Source organism: Oncorhynchus keta, chromosome 2 (assembly GCF_023373465.1).
Source record: "Oncorhynchus keta strain PuntledgeMale-10-30-2019 chromosome 2, Oket_V2, whole genome shotgun sequence".
NCBI lineage: Eukaryota > Metazoa > Chordata > Actinopteri > Salmoniformes > Salmonidae > Oncorhynchus > Oncorhynchus keta.
The window spans coordinates 40,991,146-41,007,854 of NC_068422.1; the positions used below are offsets into that span (position 1 = coordinate 40,991,146).

Below are 16,709 nucleotides of genomic sequence, written 5' to 3' on the forward strand. Positions count from 1 at the left end.
AATACGCACAGTTCCATTTACAGCAACAAAAGCCATAATATAGTGTATCTGTTTCTATGAAGAAACATATCGATATGTAGCTATTCCCAGAGGCGTCATTTGGAATAGTGCATTGGAATTCTATTGAATTCTGCTTATGTCACGCTATACCACAATAAACATGCGTTCAAATGCTTTTGACCAAGAAGTGACAGGTTCAATGGCACAAAATCAGGGCTGCGCTCTATCAGCAACATGGACAGCACCATACAGACTAAAGCAAGATTTGGATAGAAAACAACCACCTAGATTGTTTTCTGCTGCCTCCTTGATGCTCTGTGGAACTTCCTGAATAATCAATAATTCTATTCTCCTTAGAAACTTGTAAAATCCCCCTCAAATGCCAGTTGTATTAGTGGAGCTTTCCTCTGGTAACATCCTCTTTCGGTGCTAACTGAAAACTTATCAAAGGTGGAAAATTAATTGACATGTAGCTGTGGACATCCCAAAAGTCAGTCCATGTTTCAGTGCATTAAGCACGGTTGATATAGTGGAGAGGGTCCAGGTGTCATCATTGGAGGCAGAGTGGATGATTTCAGTCTGCAAAAACTGGCGAGCGACACTAAACTCAGCTTCCACCAAATCGGTTCTGCTTCGATCCAGCCAGCAGTGGTTAATTGTTTTACCTGTTTATTTGACTAGGCAAGTCAGTTAAGAACAAATTCTTATTTACAATGACTGCCTACCCGGGCCTAACCCGGACTACGCTGGGCCAATTGTTCTCTGCCCTGTTGGACTCCCAATCACGGACAGTTGTGATACAGCCTGGAATCGAACCAGGGTCTGTAGTGACGCCTCTAGCACTGATATGCAGTGGCTTACACTGCTGTGCCACTCGTGAGCCCTGAGCATTTTTCCACATATAGAAAGTCATGGCTCTCTCCTATTTTCAGTGGTTACTGGTTTGAAACTAGGAACTCGATAATGTCCTCAATCACCGAAAAATAAATGTGATTTCTTGCCAGATGCCCATAATTATATATGGATTAAAACTGAGGGGGCTAAACCCACTTTAGCCCCCTCGTGTGGACTGGTACAATTTGTGTTGCAGTAAAATCTACTGCAGAATGGCCCATTCTACTCAGGAGCACTTCTAGTTTCCAAATCCAGAGTTTTCACTGAGGAGGGTCACTTAGTTGGATTTAAGCAGATTGGCCACACTGTTTCTTTCATATTGGACATGCATATTGCACTGTACACAATTTCCTGTAAGTTCTGTCGCAGGAAAGGGAGGCTCCATTCTACTCAGGAGCACTTCTTGTTTCTAAATCAATTGCTGTCGGGCTCCCTCTTGGGTTATTTGTGTCTTAATTATTTAATCAAACGGTGCACTTAAAGGATCAGACAACTCGATCAACAATGATTATTTTGTATTTTTTGGGGGGGGGTCGTGGACAGCCCTAGAGGTGACAATTATCCCAGCTCCTGAGTCTGCAGGAATGAGTGCAAAGTTGTCTCACACGAAAATACATTCACTATACACACACATTCTCAACTTGTTTGCCTCGTACGCCCTCTATCCCTCGTCACTAATCAACTCGTCTTTCTGTGCTATAGCTGATTGACTCGTTTGTCTGGGAGATCGGGACTCTGAAGAAGGAGATGGTGCAAAAGGCTGAGCAAGCAGAGGGAGATCCAGAGCCTGTAATACTACAGGGGTAAGTGTTAAAACCTACCGACAAACGGACTAACAAAATTGTTCTTTCTGTCCATCCATTTACTCTAATAGTGGTACGATGAGCAGACTTGCTTCAACCTTATGATGGGCTGATGTAAAACTAACGTTAGCTGTGTATGTTAGAGCGAGGGGGGAGAAAAAGGAGGAAGACATTAACAGTGATTTGTTTCCTTGAAGAATTTCAGACCACTCTCAGTTTGTTCAAGTGTAATAACAACAGATGTTGAATTCATTGTTTCGCCTGGTTCACCAACTACTTCTCTGATAGAGTTCAGTGTGTCAAATCGGAGGGCCTGTTGTCCGGGACTCTGGCAGTCTCTATGGGGGTGCCACAGGGTTCAATTCTTGGCCGACTCTCTTCTCTGTATACATCAATGATGTCGCTCTTGCTGCTGGTGAGTCTCTGATCCACCTCTACGCAGACGACACCATTTTGTATACTTCTGACACTTTTGGACACTGTGTTAACAACCCTCCAGACGAGCTTCAATGCCATACAACTCTCCTTCCGTGGCCTCCAACTGCTCTTAAATACAAGTAAAACTAAATGCATGCTTTTCAACCAATCGCTGCCTGCACCTGCCCGCCCGTCCAGCATCACTACTCTGGACGGTTCTGACTTAGAATATGTGGACAACTACAAATACCTAGGTGTCTGGTTAGACTGTAAACTCTCCTTCCAGACTTACATTAAGCATCTCCAATCCAAAATTAAATCTAGACTCGGCTTCCTATTCCGCAACAAAGCATCCTTCACTCATGCTGCCAAACAAACCCTCGTAAAACTGACCATCCTACCGATCCTTGACTTCGGCGATGTCATTTACAAAATAGCCTCCAATACCCTACTCAATAAATTGGATGCAGTCTATCACAGTGCCATCTGTTTTGTCACCAAAGCCCCATATACAACCCACTGCGACCTGTACGCTCTCGTTGGCTGGCCCTCGCTTCATACTCGTCGCCAAACCCACTGGCTCCATGTCATCTACAAGACCCTGCTAGGTAAAGTCCCCCCTTATCTCAGCTCACTGGTCACCATAGCAGCACCCACCTGTAGCACACGCTCCAGCAGGTATATCTCTCTGGTCACCCCCAAAACCAATTATTCCTTTGGCCACCTCTCCTTCCCGTTCTCTGCTGCAAATGACTGGAACGAACTACAAAAATATCTGAAACTGGAAAAACATATCTCTCACTAGCTTTAAGCACCAGCTGTCAGAGCAGCTCACAGATTACTGCACCTGTACATAGCCCATCTATAATTTAGCCCAAACAACTACCTCTTCCCCTACTGTATTTATTTTGCTCCTTTGCACCCATTATTTCTATTTCTACTTTGCACATTCTTCCACTGCAAATCTACTATTCCAGTGTTTTACTTGCTATATTGTATTTACTTTGCCACCATGGCCTTTTTTTGCCTTTACCTCCCTTATCTCACCTCATTTGCTCACCTCGTATATAGACTTGTTTCTACTGTATTATTGACTGTATGTTTGTTTTACTCCATGTGTAACTGTGTCATTGTATGTGTCGAACTGCTTTGCTTGATCTTGGCCGCAATTGTAAATGAGAACTTGTTCTCAACTTGCCTACCTGGTTAAATAAAGGTGAAATAATACAAAAAAATTGTTACTGGTTGTTTGATAAGCATGATTTGAGGATCATGATGATAACGATGATGAGTGCCAGTGAGTAAAGTTGATTGGTGTTCTGTAGTTCCCTGTTTCCACCAGCAAGTGGGGATAGTGTGCTCTGGTCATTCAGGTAGCTGAGTTTCATGATGTCATTGTGTTGACGAGATGTCAGAGGGAAAGGTGGATAGAGTATCAGTGATTTCCAAAGTGAACACCAAACATGTTTGTGTAGATTAAATTATAGGCTACAAAAAATGATTTACAGATTACCTGACATTAGGTACATAATGACATGTAGATTACACTGGGTGTACAAAACATTAGGAACACCTTCCTAATATGGAGTTGCACCTGCTTTTGCCCTCAGAACAGCCTCAATTTGTCGGGGCAATGGACTCTACAAGGTGTTGAAACCGTTCCACAGAGATGCTGGTCCGTGTTGACTCCAATGCATCCCACCATTGTCAAATTGGCTGGATGTCCTTTGGGTGGTGGACCATTCTTGATACACACAGGAAACTGTTGAGCATTCAAAACCCAGCAGGGTTGCAGTTCTTGACACACTCAAACAAGTGCATCTGGCACTTACTACCATATTTTGTTCAAAGGCACATAAATATTTTGTCTTGACCATTCACCCTCTCTCTGAATTGCACACATACACAATCCATATCTTAATTTTTTCTAGGCTTAAATATCCTTATTTATCCCGTTTCCTCACCTTAATCTACACCACGTGTCAAACACAGGGCAACACAGGGCAATGATACATTTCTATCCAGCCCGTGCGATGATTTGGGTTGTCAATTCATTTTGGCCCGCTTACATACCACCCCTAATGCGGTGCTCTACAAGGTTACAAGTCACAGCAAGCACTATCAGTGGCGTTAGCGGGTCTGTTCTGACCTGATAGGATGTTAAAGCAGTTTCCGTGGAATTGAAAAAGCACCTATTTCTGAAAAAGTATGAATGGTGGGCGTTCTTGCGTTGAGTCATTTCATTGGGTACATGTTTTACACTGGAATACTGAACCAGTTTTGAAATCCATTTATAACTATGATTCAACTCAATAATACTTTTTGGTTCTCATGCTGATCTATTACGTTCTTGTTTTTATTATGTGTTTGTGTGCACTTGTGTTTGCATAGTTTTTTGTGTGCATGCATGTGTCTGTACATTAGATATCACTATTAGTAAACAAATAGAGGATATAAATAGTATATTTCTAATTTGGTCTTTCTCCCCCTCTCAGGCTAGATGGGCAGGTGGGAGGTCTGTTCCTACCTCCCTGTGTTGGTGTGCGGGCAGGGCTTGCTGGAGTTAGGGATTCAGGCTACGACTCTTTGCGTAGAAGGATGAGTGTGCTGGACAGGCTGGTGCAAACGCACGCTGTGTGGCTGCAGCTGGGACTGAGCCGGGCAGAAGCCACACGCAAACTGCAACCACAGCCCACTGGGGTGAGACCAGATGCACTCACCTAGTCACAGGACCCAATTCATGTTCTACTAAGCTAACATATGGAATTGTTTTTAAGGTCATACCATGGATCATTTAGCCATTTGATTTAGAATTTTAGGACCCCTGTAGGCATCATAAAAATATCGAATGTGGCCTTTTATTTGCCCTTCACTACTATACCCCTTAGAAATGCGTTGAATAACACATTAATACATGTAAAAAATGAATCAAGGTTTTGAAGTGTCTGTCCTATATCTAGGAGATGTAAGAAAGCTCAGGAAATAATGTAGTTGTTTTTGGACACACGTTTCACAATACATTTTTTTGGACCCAAAACTACCTTCATACTTCCATAAAATGTTTTAACCATTACTGTGTTGCCTTCAGACGAGTACAGTGACAGTTGAGGGGGTCGTAGAGCAAAACGGTAAAACCATCATGTTCGTGAGTCTCCCCTTTTCCATAGTGGTCATATTAGTTATTAGGTCAAACCATTCGGACGGTACAGACTGATTTTTCAGGATATCTCCTGGTCTGACAAACAGCGCTGTAGCTCTGGCGGAAGGCACATACAGGCAGAAGGAACACACAGGCGGAAGGCACACACAGGCGGAAGGCACACACAGGCGGAAGGCACACACAGGCGGAAGGCACACACAGGCGGAAGGCACACACAGGCGGAAGGCACACACAGGCGGAAGGCACACACAGGCGGAAGGCACACACAGGCGGAAGGCACACACAGGCGGAAGGCACACACAGGCGGAAGGCACACACAGGCGGAAGGCACACACGGATGCAGTGAATTGAAACGTGTCCCATGCAACAAAAAAAAACATCTCTAACTTAAACTAAAGGATTTTGATGGGGATTTTTATGTTAATTTGATTGACGAGTAGGTGTCAATAGACTCTTAAAGAGATTATAGTGGTATTGTTTACATGCAAGCCTCAGCAAGCACCCATAAGATACTGGACACTATCACTGGCGCTTAATTAATAACAAAGGAAAGACCACTCACCCGTATTTCCTATAATTCTACACATTTTGTCATGTCTTATGTGTGTTCATGTGATATTTGAGTGACTCAAACGTTACAACAAAATCAATGGGCTAAAAAATGATAGCTGACATGGGATAGTTGATCTGGACATTTCTAAAAAGTTATAAATAGCTCTCGAAGGTCTGCAATGACTGACATGACAAGAGGAAAACTGCTGACGCACTACCCAATTTCGAAATTGCACCTTGAGCAACTTACATTTACATTTAAGTCATTTAGCAGACGCTCTTATCCAGAGCGACTTACAAATTGGTGCATACACCTTAAGACATCCAGTGGAACAGCCACTTTACAATAGTGCATCTAAATCTTTTTAGGGGGGGTGAGAAGGATTACTTACCCTATCCTAGGTATTCCTTGAAGAGGTGGGGTTTCAGGTGTCTCCGGAAGGTGGTGATTGACTCCGCTGTCCTGGCGTCGTGAGGGAGTTTGTTCCACCATTGGGGGGCCAGAGCAGCGAACAGTTTTGACTGGGCTGAGCGGGAACTGTACTTCCTCAGTGGTAGGGAGGCGAGCAGGCCAGAGGTGGATGAACGCAGTGCCCTTGTTTGGGTGTAGGGCCTGATCAGAGCCTGGAGGTACTGAGGTGCCGTACCCCTCACAGCTCCGTAGGCAAGCACCATGCTCTTGTAGCGGATGCGAGCTTCAACTGGAAGCCAGTGGAGAGAGCGGAGGAGCGGGGTGACGTGAGAGAACTTGGGAAGGTTGAACACCAGACGGGCTGCGGCGTTCTGGATGAGTTGTAGGGGTTTAATGGCACAGGCAGGGAGCCCAGCCAACAGCGAGTTGCAGTAATCAAGACGGGAGATGACAAGTGCCTGGATTAGGACCTGCGCCGCTTCCTGTGTGAGGCAGGGTCGTACTCTGCGGATGTTGTAGAGCATGAACCTACAGGAACGGGACACCGCCTTGATGTTAGTTGAGAACGACAGGGTGTTGTCCAGGATCACGCCAAGGTTCTTAGCGCTCTGGGAGGAGGACACAATGGAGTTGTCAACCGTGATGGCGAGATCATGGAACGGGCAGTCCTTCCCCGGGAGGAAGAGGAGCTCCGTCTTGCTGAGGTTCAGCTTGAGGTGGTGATCCGTCATCCACGCTGATATGTCTGCCAGACATGCAGAGATGCGATTCGCCACCTGGTCATCAGAAGGGGGAAAGGAGAAGATTAATTGTGTGTCGTCTGCATAGCAATGATAGGAGAGACCATGTGAGGTTATGACAGAGCCAAGTGACTTGGTGTATAGCGAGAATAAGAGAGGGCCTAGAACAGAGCCCTGGGGGACACCAGTGGTGAGAGCGCGTGGTGAGGAGACAGATTCTCGCCACGCCACCTGGTAGGAGCGACCTGTCAGGTAGGACGCAATCCAAGCGTGGGCCGCGCCGGAGATGCCCAACTCGGAGAGGGTGGAGAGGAGGATCTGATGGTTCACAGTATCGAAGGCAGCCGATAGGTCTAGAAGGATGAGAGCAGAGGAGAGAGAGTTAGCTTTAGCAGTGCGGAGCGCCTCCGTGATACAGAGAAGAGCAGTCTCAGTTGAATGACTAGTCTTGAAACCTGACTGATTTGGATCAAGAAGGTCATTCTGAGAGAGATAGCGGTAGAGCTGGCCAAGGACGGCACGCTCAAGAGTTTTGGAGAGAAAAGAGAGAAGGGATACTGGTCTGTAGTTGTTGACGTCGGAGGGATCGAGTGTAGGTTTTTTCAGAAGGGGTGCAACTCTCGCTCTCTTGAAGACGGAAGGGACGTAGCCAGCGGTCAGGGATGAGTTGATGAGCGAGGTGAGGTAAGGGAGAAGGTCTCCGGAAATGGTCTGGAGAAGAGAGGAGGGGATAGGGTCAAGCGGGCAGGTTGTTGGGCGGCCGGCCGTCACAAGACGCAAGATTTCATCTGGAGAGAGAGGGGAGAAAGAGGTCAGAGCATAGGGTAGGGCAGTGTGAGCAGAACCAGCGGTGTCGTTTGACTTAGCAAACGAGGATCGGATGTCGTCGACCTTCTTTTCAAAATGGATGACAAAGTCATCTGCAGAGAGGGAGGAGGGGGGATTCAGGAGGGAGGAGAAGGTGGCAAAGAGCTTCCTAGGGTTAGAGGCAGATGCTTGGAATTTAGAATGGTAGAAAGTGGCTTTAGCAGCAGAGACAGAGGAGGAAAATGTAGAAAGGAGGGAGTGAAAGGATGCCAGGTCCGCAGGGAGGCGAGTTTTCCTCCATTTCCGCTCGGCTGCCCGGAGCCCTGTTCTGTGAGCTCGCAATGAGTCGTCGAGCCACGGAGCGGGAGGGAGGACAGAGCCGGCCTGGAGGATAGGGGACATAGAGAGTCAAAGGATGCAGAAAGGGAGGAGAGGAGGGTTGAGGAGGCAGAATCAGGAGATAGGTTGGAGAAGGTTTGAGCAGAGGGAAGAGATGATAGGATGGAAGAGGAGAGAGTAGCGGGGGAGAGAGAGCGAAGGTTGGGACGGCGCGATACCATCCGAGTAGGGGCAGCGTGGGAAGTGTTGGATGAGAGCGAGAGGGAAAAGGATACAAGGTAGTGGTCGGAGACTTGGAGGGGAGTTGCAATGAGGTTAGTGGAAGAACAGCATCTAGTAAAGATGAGGTCAAGCGTATTGCCTGCCTTGTGAGTAGGGGGAAGGTGAGAGGGTGAGGTCAAAAGAGGAGAGGAGTGGAAAGAAGGAGGCAGAGAGGAATGAGTCAAAGGTAGACGTGGGGAGGTTAAAGTCGCCCAGAACTGTGAGAGGTGAGCCGTCCTCAGGAAAGGAGCTTATCAAGGCATCAAGCTCATTGATGAACTCTCCAAGGGATCCTGGAGGGCGATTAATGATAAGGATGTTAAGCTTGAAAGGGCTGGTAACTGTGACAGCATGGAATTCAAAGGAGGCGATAGACAGATGGGTAAGGGGAGAAAGAGAGAAAGACCACTTGGGAGAGATGAGGATCCCGGTGCCACCACCCCGCTGACCAGAAGCTCTCGGGGTGTGTGAGAACACGTGGGCGGACGAGGAGAGAGCAGTAGGAGTAGCAGTGTTATCTGTGGTGATCCATGTTTCCGTCAGTGCCAAGAAGTCGAGGGACTGGAGGGAGGCATAGGCTGAGATGAACTCTGCCTTGTTGGCCGCAGATCGGCAGTTCCAGAGGCTACCGGAGACCTGGAACTCCACGTGGGTCGTACGCGCTGGGACCACCAGATTAGGGTGGCCGCGGCCACGCGGTGTGGAGCATTTGTATGGTCTGTGCAGAGAGGAGAGAACAGGGATAGACAGACACATAGTTGACAGGCTACAGAAGAGGCTACGCTAATGCAAGGAGATTGGAATGACAAGTGGACTACACGTCTCGAATGTTCAGAAAGTTAAGCTTACGTAGCAAGAATCTTATTGACTAAAAAGATTAAAATGATACAGTACTGCTGAAGTAGGCTAGCTGGCAGTAGCTGCGTTGTTGACACTACACTAATCAAGTCGTTCCGTTGAGTGTAATAGTTTCTACAGTGCTACTATTCGGGGGCTAGCTGGCTAGCTAGCAGTGTTGTTTACGTTACGTTGCGTTAAAAGAACGACAATAGCTGGCTAGCTAACCTAGAAAATCGCTCTAGACTACACAATTATCTTTGATACAAGGACGGCTATGTAGCTAGCTATGTAGCTAGCTACGATCAAACAAATCAAACCGTTGTACTGTAATGAAATGAAATGAAAATGTGATACTACCTGTGAATGCGACCGGGTTGTTGAATACTATTCAGTAGACGTTGGCTAGCTGTTAGCTGTTGGCTAGCTAGCAGAGTCTCCTACGTTAAGGACGACAAATAGCTGGCTAGCGAACCTCGGTAAATTAAGATAATCACTCCAAGACTACACACTCTAAACTACACAATTATCTTGGAAACAAAGACAGCTATGTAGCTAGCTAACACTAAACTAATCAAGTCGTTCAGTTGAGTGAATAGCACTACAGTGATGCTAATCTGTGGGCGTTTGCTAGCGTTTGCTAGCGTATGCTAGCTGCTGGGCGAATAGCAGTGAAGGCTACGTTAGGGCGACGAAATACGATAATTATGCAATTATCTCTTTCAGGAGTAAGTTGAACGCCTGACTGAGTTCCTTAAGGTACCCCCTGCCGAACCCTTGCGTACACCAGAACCACTGAGTGAGAACCACCTTTTGTTACTGGCTCAACGCTTTAACCACTAGGCTACCTGACGCCCCCTAGATGAAGAAAAGTAGACAGGTTAAAGAAGGATTTTCAAACCTAGAGACAAATTAATTGTGGATGGATTGTGTATGTGAGCCATTCAGAGGTGCTTTTGAATGGGGTATGGTAGTTGGTGCCAGTGCACGGGTTTGAGTGTGTCAAGAACTGCAACGCTGCTGGGTTTTTCACACTCAACAGTTTGCCGTCTGTATCAAGAATGGTCCACCACCAAAAGGACATCCAGCCAACTTGACACAACTGTGGGAAGCATTGGAGTTAACATGGGCCAGCATCACTGTGGAATGATTTCCACACCTTGTAGAGTCCATGCCCTGACAAATTGAGGTTGCTCTGAGGTCAAAAGAGGGTTCCACCCAATATTAAGGTGTTCCTAATGTTTTGTACACTCAGTGTATATGACATGGTGAAATGTCCCTCTTCCTATGAGAAGGCTGACTCACTGGTACATCTTCGTGTGCAAAGCAGTGCTTGGAGTATTTCCTACTCATCTGTGATCATAACAAAGTAGCAGCTGTTTGTGATGACCATCTTTCACAGTACCTAAGGCCAGGATGAAATTGGAAAAATAAATGTTCCTATAATTCTCCTTTTGTCGAAATACTTTAAAACTGGAGGAGAGGGTATTGCTTGCTGAGTTTAAAGCTCTGATAGAGGAAAATTACTATCGTGATTGTTTTTAATGTATTGTGCTAATGTGTTGCATGTACACACTGACTACTTCCTTGCCAGGTCCCCCTCAGTGCTTTCTAACCTCAAGGGTTTATTTTTCTGTTTAAATAAAAATGAAGCTCCTATTCATGCAACAACACAGTACACAGACACCCTTACATTCTCACACAATGGAGGACTAAATGAGAAACATACTTCAGAGGTGTCAGTGATTTTTTTCCATTTCAACGTTTTTATTGATGTCTGTTTCTCAATGGGCTTTTTCCCCCTGGCTGCAGACGTTTCTGGTGAGAAAGTCGACTACCCTGCAGAGGAAGGTGATCTCTCTGCGGATGCACCAGGACTCTGAGACACCCGTCAAAGATTTCCCTGTGAAGGAGTGTCAATACAGTAAGCACATGGCCTATCAATTCCTATCTATTAGGGATCTTTATCATCCAAATCTATCCCCCATAGACCTGTTATTATAAGCTTCTCAACACACCATTTATTTTTCCTCTGATTATTTGAATATTCTATTTTAATCTATATCCCTTTTGCTCTAATTTCCCCTCGTGTTTTCCCCCCATTCTAAATCAACACCAGTGTTGACGTACTTCTGTCACGGTACAGTATGTGGTGTTTCTCTACCTGGGCCTCAACATTATTATCTTCTCTCTCTACTCAGAGGTCGATGCAGAGAGCACTGGGTGTTTCTCCAAGCCTATTTCCCAATACTTACCTAGTGAACGTATTTATGTGTTATGCAGTTAAGTCACACAAAGATTCACTTCTTAAACCAGGCTTTATATTGCTGCCTCTCTTTTGATGTTCTTGGGTTGAATATAACAATCTGACTAAACTATTTGTTGGGTGTGTTGTCCCAGAAAATGGCTGACCAGATATTTTGTGTGGTTTCTTAATGTGATGTAGCCTGGTACGTGTTGCAGCTTGCTCTCCGATTCTATGTAAACGGTTGTACTACGCGTAGACAAATGCCTGGAAAACACATGCATCCCTCCTGCAAAAAGCCCCACTGAACAAGGCAGCTAACTGGGCATTGTTTAGCCATGGAACAATAATGTTGGAGAGTAGTGACATTGTCCAAATGTATGCTGAACAAAAATATAAACGCAACATGTAAAGTGGTGGTTTCATGAGCTGAAATAAAAAAATCACAGAAATTGTCCATACGCACAAAAAGCTTATTTCTCTCACATTTTGTGAACATATTTGTTTATATTCCTGTTATTGAGCATTTTCTCAAGATAATCCATCTACCTGACAGGTGTGGCATATCAAGAAGCTGATTAAAAGGCATGAGGGAGCGTGCAATTGGCCTGCTGACTACAAGAATGTCCACCAGATAATTGATTGTTCATTTCTCTATCAAAAGCTGCCTCCAATGTTGTTTTAGATAATTTGGCAGTACATCCAACCGGCGGGATCGTCTTGTGACATCCATTTATTTATTTCTATTGACTCATTTCCTTATATGAACTGTAACTCATTAAAAGCTTTGAAATTGTTCCATTGTTCTCTTTATATTTTTGTTCAGTATAGATGCTGATCATAAGTTGGTTTATTTTTTTCCTGCTAACTTGAGTACTGTTTGATGCAGCAAGAGTCGAATAGAAATGTGCAAATGTAGAGTACTTTTATGTAAATGTGGACATACTGTTTTCACATTACACAGCAGACTTTGACATCCTGTTGCTCTTCTCAAGCTCAGAATTCGTCCAAGTTAAGCATTAGTAATGGAGTTCAGTGTACAGATGGGGACTGCTCGCTGGCCTGCTGTCTGGATTTAACCCACTTCCCCAATTTCCCCTCTTAAATGTAAATACACATTCTCTCCCCCTTCCTCACTCTCTTTGCCTCTTTCTTTCCTTCCATCTCTATCACTTCCTGCATACCCCAATCTCTATTAAAATATACTTTTTTCTTTCTCTCTCTCCGTCCATCCCTTTTTTCCAGATCTGGGACACGTGTATGGGTTATTAAAGACTTGTTGTATACAGTTGCCTTTGTGTGTCTGGCTCTTCATGCCTTGGCAAATGAACCAGCAAGGCACCAGATGTGTACCCTGTTGTCTTAGTAGAGTGACGCCAAACGTATGAGCAACAGTTTTTCTATTAAGTTGTGTCTCAGAAGACCACAATGAAAGGAAAAACATTGGGAAACAGTGATCAGTTAACTACTCGTGATAATGCAACTTGTGTGTATTAGAGGTCGACCGATTTATAATTTTTCACCAAATCGACCCCGATACCGATTAATCGGCCGATTTTATTTATTAAAAAATATATATATATGTGTATATTTTTATTTTTTACATGTATTTGTAATAATGAAAATGACAACAATGCTGAATGAACACTTATTTTAACTGAATATAATACATCAATAAAATCAAGTTAGCCTCAAATAAAATGAAACCTGTTCAATTTAGTTTAAATAATGCAAAAACAAAGTGTTGGAGAAGAAAGTAAGTGCAATATGTGCCATGTAACCATGTAAAAAAAAAAAAACCTGACGTTTTAAGTTCTTTGCTCAGGACATGTGAAAGCTGGTGGTTCCTTTTAACAGGAGTCTTCAATATCCCCAGGTAAGACGTTTTAGGTTGTAGTTGTTATAGGACAATTTCTCTCTATACGATTTGTATTTCATATACCTTTGACTATTGGATGTTCTTATAGGCACTTTAGTATTGCCAGTGTAACAATATACAGTGGGGCAAAAAAGTATTTAATCAGCCATCAATTGTGCAAGTTCTCCCCCTTAAAAAGATGAGAGATCCACAAAATCACATTGTAGGATTTTTAATGAATTTATTTGCAAATTATGGTGGAAAATAAGTATTTGGTCAATAACAAAAGTTTATCTCAATACTTTGTTATATAACCTTTGTTGGCAATGACAGAGGTCAAACGTTTTCTGTAAGTCTTCAAGGTTTTCACACACTGTTGCTGGTATTTTGGCCCATTCCTCCATGCAGATCTCCTCTAGAACAGTGATGTTTTGGGGATGTTGCTGGGCAACACAGACTTTCAACTCCCTCCAAAGATTTTCTATGGAGTTGATCCTTCGGTCCTTCTGTAGCTCAGTTGGTAGAGCATGGCGCTTGTAACGCCAGGGTAGTGGGTTCGATTCCCGGGACCACCCATACGTAGAATGTATGCACACATGACTGTAAGTCGCTTTGGATAAAAGCGTCTGCTAAAATGGCATATATGGAGACGAGCTAGGCCACTCTAGGACCTTGAAATGCTTCTTACGAAGCCACTCCTTCGTTGCCCGGGTGGTGTGTTTTGGATCATTGTCATGCTGAAAGACCCAGCCACGTTTCATCTTCAATGCCCTTGCTGATGGAAGGAGGTTTTCACTCAAAATCTCACGATACATGGCCCCATTCATTCTTTCCTTTACACGGATCAGTCATCCTGGTCCCTTTGCAGAAAAACAGCTCCAAAGCATGATGTTTCCACCCCCATGCTTCACAGTAGGTATGGTGTTCTTTGGATGCAACTCAGCATTCTTTGTCCTCCAAACACGACAAGTTGAGTTTTTACCAAAAAGTTCCATTTTGGTTTCATCTGACCATATGACATTCTCCCAATCTTCTTCTGGATCATCCAAATGCTTTCTAGCAAACTTCAGAAGGGCCTGGACATGTACTGGCTGAAGCAGGGGGACAAGTCTGGCACTGCAGGATTTGAGTCCCTGGCGGTGTAGTGTGTTACTGATGGTAGGCTTTGTTACTTTGGTCCCAGCTCTCTGCAGGTCATTCACTAGGTCCCCCCGTGTGGCTCTGGAATTTTTGCTCACCGTTGTGATAATTTTGACCCCACGGGGTGAGATCTTGCGTGGAGCCCCAGATTGAGGGAAATTATCAGTGGTCTTGTATGTCTTCCATTTCCTAATAATTGCTCCCACAGTTGATTTCTTCAAACCAAGCTGCTTACCTATTGCAGATTCAGTCTTCCCAGCCTGGTGCAGGTCTACAATTTTGTTTCTGGTGTCCTTTGACAGCTCTCTGGTCTTGGCCATAGTGGAGTTTGGAGTGTGACTGTTTGAGTTTGTGGACAGGTGTCTTTTATACTGATAACAAGTTCAAACAGGTGCCATTAATACAGGTAACGAGTGGAGGACAATAGGAGCCTCTTAAAGAAGTTGTTACAGGTCTGTGAGAGACAAAAATCTTGCTTGTTTGTAGGTGACCAAATACTTATTTTCCACCATAATTTGAAAATAAATTCATGAAAAATCCTACAATGTGATTTTCTGGAGAACAAAAATCTAATTTTGTCTGTCATAGTTGAAGTGTACCTATGATGAAAATTACAGGCCTCTCATCTTTTTAAGTGGGAGAACTTGTACATTTGGTGGCTGACTAAATGCTTTTTTGCCCCACTAGCTTCAGTCCCTCTCCTCGCCCCTACCTGGGCTCGAACCAGGAACACATCGACAACAGCCACCCTCGAAGCAGCGTTACCCATCGCTCCAAAAAAGCTGTGGCCCTTGCAGAGCAAGGGAAACAACCACTCCAAGTCTCAGCGAGTGATGTTTGAAACGCTATTAGAGCGCAGCCCGCTAACTAGCTAGCCATTTCACATCGGTTACACCAGCCTAATCTCGGGAGTTGATAAACAGTCATAAACAGCTCAATGCTTGAAGCACAGCGGCGAGCTGCTGGAAAAACACATGAAAGTGCTGTTTGAATGAATGCTTATGAGCCTGCTGGTGCCTACCATCGCTCAGACTGCTCTATCAAATCATAGACTTAATTATAACATAATACACAGAAATACGAGCCTTAGGTCATTAATATGGTCGAATCCGGAAACTATCATCTCAAACAATACGTTTTATTATTCTTTCAGTGAAATACGGAACCGTTCCTTATTTTATCTAATGGGTGGCATCCATAAGTCTAAATATTCCTGTTACATTGCTCAACCTTCAATGTTATGTCATAATTACGTCAAATTCTGGCAAATTAGGTGGTCCAAACTGTTGAATATACACTGACTCTGTGTGCAAGGAACGCAAGAGAAGTGACACAATTTCACCTGGTTAATATTGCCTGCTAACCTGGATTTCTTTTAGCAAAATATGCAGGTTTAAAAAATATACAGTGAGAGAAAGTATTTGATCCCCTGCTGATTTTGTACGTTTGCCCACTGACAAAGAAATTATCTGAAAGAAATTATCTGTCTATATTTTTAATGGTAGGTTTATTTGAACAGTGAAAGACAGAATAACAACAGAAATCCAGAAAAATGCATGTCAAATGTTATAAAATATATATTTTTTTAATCTGCCAAATCGGTGTCCAAAAATACCGATTTCCGATTGTTATGAAAACTTGAAATCGGCCCTAATTAATTGGCTATTCCGATTAATCGGTAGACCTCTAGTGTGTATGGTATGTCACTGTAGTTCCCAAGTGAAAACATCACTCCTTTTCTCATCTAGGAATATTGCTGTTCTGATTTATGGGAATAGCCTATGGAAATGTCTCACGGTTCCTTAAATATACATTTCTCCACAGCATTCTCCTTGGAGAGATCAGGCCTCAGCTTTGCAGACCTGTTTCATCTTGTGGCTTTCTGCTGCATCAGCAGGTAACACACACACATACACACCCCCCAAAAAACTGTACCCTTTTCATCCCAGCTATAAATCACCCATTCCTTTTGAAGACAAACACATGGAGCCCAGAGGTTACTGAAAGAACCTGAATCAGTTGAAGTTCAGAGAACAGCATTTACTGGCCACCTCATCAGTTCATGTTATGAGACAATTGCACTGTTTTCTTCAAACTATCATTATCAGTCTAGTCTGCACTATAACAATTCCAATTACTAGTGTTGAGCAATTATTATTATTATTATTTTTTTTTTGGGGGGGAGTATTAAACAACGAATTGACAGACAGTTTAATTACTTTAACTACATTTAGTTTTTTTTTT

The 16,709-nt window shown here is 44.0% G+C and overlaps 1 protein-coding gene across 3 annotated transcripts in view; it reads left to right on the plus strand.

Moving 5' to 3' along the window:
* The window catches only part of LOC118400294 (ras and Rab interactor 2-like), a 55,897-nt gene that overhangs the window by 16,791 nt on the left and 22,397 nt on the right, over window positions 1-16,709 (plus strand). For all 3 annotated transcript variants that reach the window (XM_035796994.2, XM_052476651.1, XM_035797002.2), the window contains 4 exons: window positions 1,597-1,697; window positions 4,610-4,814; window positions 11,035-11,146; window positions 16,290-16,362. In XM_035796994.2, the coding sequence (XP_035652887.1) occupies window positions 1,597-1,697; window positions 4,610-4,814; window positions 11,035-11,146; window positions 16,290-16,362 (491 nt within the window). The remainder of the gene's footprint in view (window positions 1-1,596; window positions 1,698-4,609; window positions 4,815-11,034; window positions 11,147-16,289; window positions 16,363-16,709) is intronic.